The sequence below is a fragment of the Hippoglossus hippoglossus genome, chromosome 14 (genome assembly GCF_009819705.1).
Source record: "Hippoglossus hippoglossus isolate fHipHip1 chromosome 14, fHipHip1.pri, whole genome shotgun sequence".
Classification (NCBI taxonomy): Eukaryota; Metazoa; Chordata; class Actinopteri; order Pleuronectiformes; family Pleuronectidae; genus Hippoglossus; species Hippoglossus hippoglossus.
The window spans coordinates 14,080,485-14,092,049 of NC_047164.1; the positions used below are offsets into that span (position 1 = coordinate 14,080,485).

The following is an 11,565-nucleotide window of genomic DNA, read 5'->3' on the forward strand; positions in this document are numbered from 1 at the left end:
ATACTCACTTTATATAAACTTTATATTCTGTTCTACTTTGAATGAATACTCTGTCTGGTGTGATGTGGTAATATTGTTGTTGCCTCAGTCTCAGTCTCAGTCTATATTATGTGTACTGTCAATGTCCTTGTTTTAAATGTTAATGTGTGGGGGGAAACACTGTTGAATTCATAACTCTTATTTCAACATATTTTAAGTGAATTTACTTTCTTATTATAAAAACATTGCAGGGACTGTCATAAAGGTAGAGGGGTCTTAACTAGGCTTTCAAAATAAAAGCCCCAAACCTGACGTGACCGCTCCCATATACTGTTGCATGTGTGTGTCCAGTTTTCCAAAGGTTGTTGTCATCCACTAAAGGAAGACTACCAGTTTAAAACTTTCTGCCATGTATCTTTATTCATATCCAATTTGTGCTTTGTTCATTTTACCCGTTGTTTTGTTGTCCATGCTTTTGTTACTTTTTGGATTTTTGCAATAAAAAATGGCAGCCAATTCACAGGCTTACATATTATCATGATTTATTATTAATGAATATTACACTACATGATAAAAAGTAAAGTAAAAGTATAGCAACATAACAAAAGTCTGATATAATGCAATTAGATTGCTGTTTATTAAGTGTTTGTCATTGTCAAGAAGAGTTTTTAAAAAAAATCAGACTTTAAACTTAATAAATTATAATGTGACATTAAACATGATAATTATCGATATGAACTGAATATTTACATCTCTATATAATTATGTCTATATGATCCAGCCCTGGAATAAAAGTCTATATATTCTTTGCCTGGCCAAGCAAAACAACATTTATTGTGAAAACCCGATGTAACCGGATGTCTCCCAGTAAACTTTTCCAGCTGGACACACGCGCACACACGCACACAAAGCAGTGCATGCTATGGTGGTAGAGGACGCGCAAGGACCGAGCTCATCTCCCAGCAGCGCCTGACCCGCAGCAGTGAGCGGTACCTCTGGGTGAGAGGAGGAAGAGGAGGCTGAGGACGAAGATGTCTGTGAACGAGGTGTACGTGTTCCGACCCTTCAAGCTGATCGCGCTGCTGTGCGTCTTCCTGGCTCTGTGCCTGGACCTGGTGGCTCTGCTCAGTCCCGCCTGGGTCACCGCCGACCACTTCTCCCTTTCCCTATGGGAGTCCTGCTCCCAGTCCGACGCACGGCACTCGGAAGACGAGCCTCAGTGGAGCTGCTTCTCCACACTCACATCTGGTAGGGAGCAGTGCTTTAACATGTTTATTTTCATTCCATGTGTTGTTGTTTGTAACTTTTTTTTGTTTTGGGGGGGTTGGGACACAGTTAAAAAAAACTACTACTGTTGTAGCACAGTGGAGGGTGATGTTGAAAAAAATGAGCTGCTTGTCTTGGAAAAAGTAAAATCCAAAGGCTGGAAGTGATTTCTCTCATTATGGCACATGCGTAATGCTGTGGTAATCATCCCTTGTGTTGTTGAAGAAGTGGTTTTATAGCAGCATGTTATCAGTGGATTTAGTTCCTCATCAGCCACAAAGAGGCTACACACACACACACACACACACACACACACACACACACACACACACACACACACACACACGCACACTGTTGGAAATACACAAAGAGGAGTTGAGTGTTTGTTGAACCGACCTACAGCAGCCATCACCTCCTCGCCATGGGCACAGTCTGAGTTAGTTGTCCCTGTTGGTCTCTGTCCATTGTTTCTTGTGCTGCTGATGAATTTCCTCTCTCCATACCACAGCAGTGACGTGGTGTCACTGAAGACCAACACTGTGATGCTGAGCCCAGTCACTGTGGTGTAACCATAGCTCAGGAGCAAGCACGAGAAACAACCGAGTTTGAATAGAAACCATGTTGACTTAGTAATAACTCTCACTGTTGTTATCCGCACAGAGATAAATAAATCCGTCAACTAAGGGCTGGAGGTGTAAATGTTTAGTCTTTGTGATTTAGAAAGTTTGTAAGATTTAGATAAAAGGGATCTATTGGCTTATTGAATAGAAAAGATAACCCTGGTGATGTTTTCACTAGTGTGTTTCATCTAACGTGTACGAATTGTTGTTTTCTTTACCCCAGAATAGGCCCTTTTATATTTAAAAACTTTATATTTACATTGGGAGCGGGTCCTCTCTACAGAGGCAGCCATGTTTTTTACAGTCGTCCAAACTGGACAAACAAAACACCTTTTGAGTTTTTATGACAACTGAAGGTTACCACAGTTCTCTTTCAGGTTTGGAAGGGGAGGGGTATTCAGCTGCAACCCGCACCTTCACCACTAGATGCCACTAAATTCTTCACATTGAACCTTTAATGTTAGTTTTCATGTTTAGGATAAGAAATTGACCAAAATGAAAAAAATTCACGTAGGACTGGACGATAGACAATATCGCATATACAAATGTAGCAAGAGTTCAATGTACATATATCAACATAATGCTTACATATTGTGTAAGCAAAGTTAGGGGCTATATCCCATAATTGATCAACCTCAAACATTTGTGTTTTTTCAAGAGATTAAAACCACAACCTTCACTTTGGTGCAAAAATCCGTCTTTAGACTTAAAAGAAGTAATAATGTGACATAAATGCCGACTGATATGAAAACATTTATCTTGATCAAAGTTTGTAGCCATTACGCCCGAGCCCCATATCTTCACACGTTGTAGAAACATAAACGTAATCCTCTTGGGCACACAAAGAGTGAACACACTCTCAGCAACAGTTCAGGCTTTGAAGAGACACATTGAGCATCTTCCCCCATCGTCGTCCACCTCACCAGGCCCGGACCCACCAGGCCGCCTTTTGTCCAGCAGAGAAGCCACATGACGGGTGTTTACGCCCTCGACCTCCTTCCTTTCTCCCACTGGGGGGAGGAAATCCGCATTAAACGTCCCAGATTTACCCTCATTTGGCTGGTGGCTGGTACAGTGCTGTAGGTTGGCTTAGCTGGAGCCTCGTCCCCATTATACATACAATAGCTGACTGTAACAAAGGGGAATAGATAGCTTAAAACTAAACTTCATAGAATTACATATGAATATTCTCCTGTTTGGTTGCTAAATATAATACAATAGTTCCTTGAACAGGCGTGAGTGACTTTTGCTGCTTATCTACCACCATCACAGACTCAAACAGGCACGGCTACAAAGAGGGAAACAGGAGCTTGGTGTGGCTGAGTGCTCTCTGATATTGTGGAATGTGTCACGGGTGAATAGGAGGCGGGTTTGTTGCTGTGAGTGTCTGCAGAGCTCATTAAGGCAGCGGTGTGGGGGGGGGGGTGTGTTAGGGTTAAAGGTGCAGTTCACCAAAAAGGCAAAGCAGATTCATTTACGCACATATTTTCATTACGTATCGCCAACGTTATTCAGTTGCAGATAATCTTTAGGGCGATGTGACGCGACGACAGGCAGAATAAGCTTCAGGCGTCTGAAGTAACGCAGATGAAAACAGTATTAACACTCACAGCCGCGACGAGTGATGGAGAAATGTGACGTGAGAACACTGTTTTTCTTTTTGTAGAGTTCACCGCATAGAGGCTACAACCACATAATGGAGCAAAGATGTCAGGGGGGAAAAAAGTATTTCCTGAGGGATGAATGAAACGAGGTTCACATGTGTCAATGTCAAAAACGTTGATTTCTACCACACTGAAGACAATCAGCGCTCAGAGAGACAGAGACACACCCAGCACAGAGGGTTCACTCAGCTTCATCAAATGCAAATTTTCCTTTTGAGTCTCGTCTTTTGAGGTCGGGCTTTTTGTCTCCTGACGGTGACGAGTGGGACATCAAAGAGAGGATACTCGGCGGCACAGGCAGGGATGGAAGACTTAAACATTTCTCCTGAATGCATTTGTATCTGGTATCAGACTCTCTCTCTGTCAATGCTTTTCAGAATAAAGAGTTAAGCTTAGTTTAAAATATTAAAAAAGCTCTAAAGGGATGTGTAGGTATTTCCAGGGACGAATCCTCTGACGCACACGGAACCGATGAGGTTTGCTTTTCCAGCAGGAGCTACTGCAGTTTGTTTGCAATAAACAGATTAAATGTGCTGTTGAAAAGCCACCATGACATGGAAAAGGTTAGCGCGAAGTGTAAACTATCATCAATACTGAAGTTCATAAATAAAGAGAGTTATATTAAGCCTGGGGTACAGCTGTGGTTGGAATATCTTCTGAGATGTTTTCAGACGTGAAAAAAGTGGGGCTGGACATTTTCAGTAGTTAGCTTTTCACATATGGTGAACGCAGCGGGAGATTCTAAGGGTCAGACACATTCCTAACAACCGGAAAAACTCAATGTTTTTGTCTGCAGCCCTTCGACACCAGCATTTGCCTTCGCCAAAAACTCTTATGGTCTCGTCTACATCTTCGTTGGTGTCTTCTACGCATATGGCTCCTCTTTTTCATGCTGAGATATTTGTGTTCTTTCAGTTTTCTGTCCGCCGCTTATTAGAAACGTCACCAACACGCCCACTCGCTCGCTGTGAATGTTCTGGACATGTTCCTGCTGTATTCTCACATGGGCTCTCTCTGACATTTTACCAGGGGGCTGTCGGGAAAATTTCCAGAAAATGTTTGGGGCATTTACTTTATTCAGCCCCTCTAGAACAAAATTCTGGGAGAAATGTGTGGACACCAGTGCAAATGTCTGAAAGCAGCTTTTAAGATCAGGAAATGTTTGTATCTTAGCTTTTGAAAGACAAAGCTCAACCCTCTAAACAATGACCTGCAATAACAAGTCATATTTATTTGTATAGTCCATATTCACACATCACAGTTTGCCTCAGTGGGTTTAAAGGGATAGTTCATCCAAAAATGACAAGGTCCTACATCCTCTGTCCTCGACTAGTGAGAAAAACTACCAAAGAATACATTTACAGGGAAAAAACTTGTGTGTGATGGTGCAAGTACAACAGACGTCACTTTCAATGTCCAATCCAGGTACATTCTACTTATTTAACCCAGTTACTGTGACGACTGAGTTACCAGTCAGGTTACGTGTGTTCCTGATGGCTCTGTCGTGCAGGCCTGAGTTTGTTCTGCCTCACTCACTTCACTCTGAGGGATCCGCTCTTGTTTCATGCTTGTCAGCAAAGCGCTGCAATTCAACAATCGAGCCTTTGTGTTTGTGCGTGCTCTCCTCCCTCTCTAACCTGCGTGTGTCCCGTTTCCGCAGACTGGCAGATTGCCACGCTGGTGCTCCTGGTGGCCGGCGCCGTGGCGACTCTGGTGGCGTTTTTGGTGGCCCTCATATCCCTCTGCCGGGGGACTCAGAGACAGCACTACCGCACCGTGGCTGTGCTCCTCTTCACTGCCGGTACGTCTTTTCCTCCACCTTCCCCCATCACCTTGCCACCACACGGCTTCTCAAAACATCAGCCCATATGAATATTTATACAACATTTGGAAACAGAAAGGCAGCTCATATGCATTCACCACAACCCCAACAATTTCCATACACAGTGTTTTTCTTTTTCTTTTTTTCGTTCTAGTGCTCACTTTAAATAAAAGGGTGCAGAAGAAAAGAAGCTTGCTTGTTGAGCTCATTTTTTCTGTGGTGAGGAGCTGCAGGCTCGTGTGCCAAGAAAAAGTAGCCGCAGAATTTGCAGACTTACCAACACAGTGAAGTCACTGAGCGAAAGAAAACCACAGACTCCTCAGCCAGCACTGGCTCACTGCTGGACTGCACTGTGTGCTTTGTGAGAATGTCCCGCGGTTGAAACTAAAATTTGACACCGAAGAGGGAGGATCTATATGAAACACACAATTATAATGAAAGTTTTAGCAGAGCACATTCCTTCATATACTATACAGGCGTTGAAGTAACTGCCTCGCAGCCTGTGCTTTTACTCTATTTTAAGAACGGTGATGAAACGCTAACCACTTACCACTTACGTTTAACTCTGCCCAGTCCTGCCAAAGTTTCCAAAGTAAAATTGGATTATATAATAAATCAGACATCCTGTTATGTGTCACAAGTAATGTTCCACCTCCTGCAGTTTCTCATCAAGCCTGCAAACTCAAGTTAAAGGAATAGATGGGAAATCCATACACTTCTTGGGTTTCTTGATGGTAATTTCTCTCTTATATCTATTGTAGCATGTTTATTCATGTTAGTGTTAGAGGTGCTGTCCACTTAACTTTGACCAGAGCTGCTACCTGCGCCACGGAAGTAATGTTTCCACCCCTGTTTCTTTATTTGTGAGCAAGATTACACAAAAACAACTGATTGTATTTCCACAAAACTTGGTGGAAGGAATCTTGCACCAAGAACAAGCTTCCTTGTGTTTAATTTGGTGCAGATCCAAATAAAAATCTGGATCTGGTGAATTTAAACGTGGTTTCATAAGGTGACTGTTGGACTCTTGTTTGCAAATTTCTTCTTAAAAAAACATCTATAAGTGAACCTTCCAAAGATAAATCAATCAAAGCATTAGTACGAATTCCACATCCAAACAAACCTGAATATCCATATTTGGATATTTTAGTTTTCCCAGGGAATTAAACATGGGTCTGGATGAAAAAGAAATGAGGCGCATTAAGGGAACTCATATCTATGAGTGAGTGTAATTTGGTGCAGCTTAAATGAATTTAAGGGGACTGCTGGGCCTTGGCGGTGGTATTTCCCTCTGTTTCCGGTCTTTGTGCTCTGTCGCACATTTAACAGTCGCACACAAGCGTGGTTTGTGTCTGTCCATCTACGCAAACTCCTCCACAAGAATGTGACTGAGAATATTTCCTAAAAAGGGCAAAACCATCTGTCTCTTAAGTCCTATTTCTCTGGAAACACATAATCCATTATTTATACTGCTTACCTGAGGGTCGCGTGCGGTGGGGGGGCTGGAGTCAATTCCAGTTGCCACTGGGCGAGGGGCGGGGGGGGGGTACACCCTGGACAGGTCATTAACAAGTATATTACTGTAAAATGTAGAATAAGACAACAAGCTGATAAATCTATTATTTTACATTGGGTTTATTTCCCAGAAGTGGCAGATAGATAAAAAAAATGTTAGGGTTAGTGATGGAAGGTCAATGTAGGAGATTTTTGTCTTGTTCTGTCCCTGGAAATATCAGTGACAAAGGACCAGTGTGTGCAGCCATTTTAATGACCCCGTCTGAATGACTGTTAGCCATTTACTGAAAAGCGTGGGAATGCAGTGTTATCCTTTCCTGTGTGTAATTGCTTTAAGAGTCTTACGAGAATAAGGCCTCCACACAGACACACACAGTCCTCAGCAGCAGCAGCAGCAGCAGCAGAGGGGATGGTCGTTAAATGCCCGTTGGCAGCAGCATGGCTGTGGTATTTATTTTCTGTCCAGAAATATGACCTCAGCGGGCTGCGAGCTCAGTATGGGCTCCATCAACACCGCTGCATTCTCGAACTGCCATCAGACCTCTAGCACGCCCACCGTGCCGTCCTGTAGGAAGGAAAGGTGGAGCCACGGTTACAGAGAATCCTTTCCCCAAGAGTCACCGAGCAGCGCACGGAGAGGAAACTGCTGCGAGGACAGACCACAGTTCCTCTTTGATCGCACACGTGCACGTGCACGCTCACAACAACGTTATAGTTCATGATTCACAAAGATGGAGGAACCAAAGTGGTTGTCTTTTTGAGATCTCAAGGTGGAAGAGAATAAGGGCGACTGTAAGAAATGGCTGAGGATCCAGCTTATATGACTAAAGGTGACTTTGCTGTCCGCGCCCCCAGACTGTGGAACTCTCTATTGAAATCAGACAGGCATCATTTAAATCTCTCCTTAAGTCCTTCCTTTAACACAAAGCATTTATTAATACGTTGCTGGATTGTATCTTCCCACTCTAGACATTTAATTTCACCTCCCATTGTTTTTTATGTCGTTGAACCTTCCCTTGTTTGTACTGTGGTTTTTATTGCTGTTTTGGTTCTTCTCCTCTATAATAAACAAATAATACAAGACATGTATTCATTCCACATTTCACTAAGTAAAGCCCCTGCACAGACTTTGCCTTGTGCTGTTTAAGTCAATCACTGTCGAGGAAAAAAAGCCGGCCACTTCAGAAGAGTTCTTACTTTGAACTGAAAGAGAAATCCACAGGGAGATGTGTCACATCAACGTGTCTTTCAAAGTGTTTTTTGTCTTTTGATGGAGGTGTCACACTCTGCAAGAAATAGAAATACATTTTGTTCCAAATCACTTCCTTTGTCTTGCTTAAATCGACAACCAAAATTAAATTCTGATCTTATACATTATAAGCCAAATGCATTCAGTCTATTGTTTTATAATGGAAAAAGAGTATTGGACTTGTTTAAACCTGTTTTGACACATACATCATTTTTTACTTACATGCTTCTAAAAACACAGTTTTCTTTCTTCCCTCCGACAAGGACGTCACCCCCTGTCTGTTTGTTTGTTGGTTAAGACAGATTACGCCAAAACGATTGGACAGATTAGCAGGGAACCTGGTGGAAGGATGTGGTGTGGGTCCGGGAAGAACACATTTTGGTGTGGATCTTGGTCTGGGGGCGGCTCCAGGAATTCTTTTGAACTTTCTTTAACGTTGTGAGAAAGGGCGTTTTTGTTTTATTTAACTTTTTCGTTGATTTCTCTGAGAATAATTCATGGATCTTGATTAAAATATGTAACATTTAGGCAACTGGTAGTCACGAGTGTGTGTGATTTGGTGCAGAACAGGATCAAAATTTGGATGTATGGAATTAAAACGTGGTTTCATAAGGGGTCTGTTGCGTTACATCCTGACAGGCTTGTTTTCATCTAATCACTGTATATAACAATTCTCTGGTTAACATCAGTAACTCTCGGGTCTCTGCAGAAACTAAAAAACATTTTCCTACTCTCTTTCAATTCTTCAGCCTCTTTTCATAACCAGCCACAGTCATGTTTGTGGTGTTTGCAGCCGTGCTTTTATCTGTCACATTTGTGTTTTAACACGAGAATCAAACAGAGTCACCTAAATGACTTAATGCTTTAAGCAAGAATACAAACTGTGAGAGTGGAAGTGTAGAACTCTGCCTGTATGATTTTTAGGATATCTCATGTTTGACTCTCTCTCTTTTTTCGGGGGGGGTGTTCCAGTGGTTCTGCAGGCCTGCGCTCTCGTCCTCTACCCGATCAAGTTCATCGACGGAACGGTTCTCCAGACGTACCATGAGTTTAACTGGGGCTACGGGCTCGGCTGGGGGGCCACCATCTTCATGCTGGGCGGAGGGATCCTCTTCTGCCTGCGGACGGACATATACGAGGATGCAATGTACTAAGTCCCTCATCAACCACCTCCCCCACCCACACCCTGCTTCTGGAAATACACACACATAAACACACACACACACGCTGTGTGCTACTTTTCTTCACCCTGCAAGCACAGACCCTGTTTCTCTCTCTCTCTCGCCGTCTCACTCTCTCTGTTATTTTTAGACAGGTTGTGAAGGCCTAATTTAGGCCAGGGGCTGTTTGTATAGGGCCTTCACACCCACCCCCCCTCATCCCTCTCCACATGCAGCCAGCGGGTCCCTCAGCCCTGCCGCTGTCAACAGTGAGGTGCAAAAGCACAGAGAGCTTTCTGGACAGGCCGCGAGCCTCCGATGCTACTGGACGTTTCCACAGTACGTTGGCCCGGATCCCTCCTATTGTCAGAGGAACAGGACAGTAGATTCTCCCTGACATGTGATTGTGCAGTGGCTGGACATTTAAAGGGACTGACGCATCTCCACAATGCCTTTTTTACAATTCTTTTTTGTAGCATTTTACGAGGACAAGCTTGTTGTTCATGTATTGATGGCCTCATATCCCACTTTATAAATATTGAAAGCCCTTCACGTGTTCTATGGCTCAAACATATCTAGCGAAGCGAAAGCCTTCGGATATTAGAAGTGTAGATTAGTCACCTGGAGCGATCAAGTGTTTGTTTGAAAGTAAAACATGTAAATGTGTACAGAGTGTTTCTACATGAAGAAGAATAAACAGCTGTAGTTTTCGGGATTGTTAGGAGTGTTGATTATTGTTAAAATAATAATTCTTGCTGCGATCATGTGGCATTCTGACAATTTCACCTTTGACAGACTTTTTAGAGCGATGCCTAATAAGAGAAAAAAAGCTGCCAAACTATTTCATTCCTCAGAGGAGGTTGCACCAGGCTGTGTGCTGTGTGAAAATATGATGCATCGTTAAAAAAATAATCAGCAACATAATAACATGTATTACTCTCACCAAGAGGCATATTTTGCAATTAAATTTAAAACCGTCTGAGAGTTGGTGTACTCATGTCATGTAATTACTGAGATATTTTTTACTGAATTGTCATATTATTTACTTGTCAAGGATAATTGTGCTTGAAGGATTTATGGTTGTGTTTATTAAACATTACAATCATAAAAAAAAAGGTTAGAGTCATTTTTGAAAAGATATAATTGATATTACAGGTTACAGATGAAATGTTGGTGAAAAGCTGTTAATTTCTAAGTGTGTTTATGAAAGGAACATTAAAAAACATCTATATTATTTCCCTGGGTGTTTAAAACAGGTGTTGCTGCCACATGTGAGCAGCCCGGTGTGACATCTCCCTGTTCACACTTGTTTTTAACTCCACGGAGTTCAAACTGCAACAGCTGCTCAAACAATCGTTCTAAAGGGAGGAACAGTTTCCACTGCTGCAACAGTGTGAACGCTCCAGCTGCGGAGCTCCAAGAAAACGAATACGACACAAAATCCCAATGTTAACCTGATGCTTGGCTTTTGTGAGCAGCTTAAAGTTGTGTTTGAATGTGTGAGGTGCCAGCTCAGTGGTTGTCTTATAATAGCAGCGACCTCTCTGGAATCTTTGAAATGTGACTTACCAGTCAAAGGTGACGTCGTGGTTACATCGTGGCAGAGAGATCGCACGCACACAATTGTGTGTGTGTGTGTGTGTGTGTGTGTGTGTGTGTGTGTGTGTGTGTGTGTGTGTGTGTGTGTGTGTGTGTGTGTGTGTGTGTGTGTGTGTGTGTGTGTGTGTGTGTGTGTGTGTGTGTTACACAGATTTAGATCTTTTTTTTTTTTCTCATCCCAGATCTTGCGCATGTTGTCTTTAGTTAAACATTAGAACCCAAAGTAAAATATTCAATATCACAGTGAGAGGACTTGGCTGTTTAAACAAGTGGAACGTTGACTCGGAACAATTTATTCTAAGAGAAATATTCTATAAGATTGAGATACACACACAATATATATATCAACGTTTTTACAGTACCTCAGTAAAATAGCTAATGTTTTCGTCTGCATTTATTTGTTAGTAAACAGGATTATGTCAAAGCTACCCAACCGATATCCATTACATTTTGTGGAGGGAGGAAGAATCTGTTTTATGTGGCATGGATCTTGATTAAAATATTCAGGCATGTTTAGGGGACTTATATTTCCAGAGTGTGTGCAATTTGGTGCTGATCCAAATAAAGATCTGGATCTAGTGAATTCAAAAGTGGTTTCATAAGGGGACTGCTAGTGGAAGTTTCTAGTATACAAATCAGCCTCCCATGGTTATTTTTCTTTGCTTTTTATTTGGAAGGAAGACGGTTTCAA

At 42.3% G+C, this 11,565-nt stretch overlaps 1 protein-coding gene across 1 annotated transcript; it reads left to right on the top strand.

The window, feature by feature from the left end:
* The first annotated feature begins 849 nt into the window (after positions 1-849).
* Positions 850-10,379, top strand: LOC117774295 (transmembrane protein 47-like). The gene is made up of 3 exons (XM_034606607.1): positions 850-1,227; positions 5,190-5,330; positions 9,088-10,379. Exons 1-3 carry the CDS (start codon positions 1,011-1,013, stop codon positions 9,267-9,269), a joined length of 540 nt encoding a protein of 179 aa, XP_034462498.1. The 5' UTR covers positions 850-1,010; the 3' UTR covers positions 9,270-10,379.
* The last annotated feature ends 1,186 nt before the right edge of the window (positions 10,380-11,565 follow it).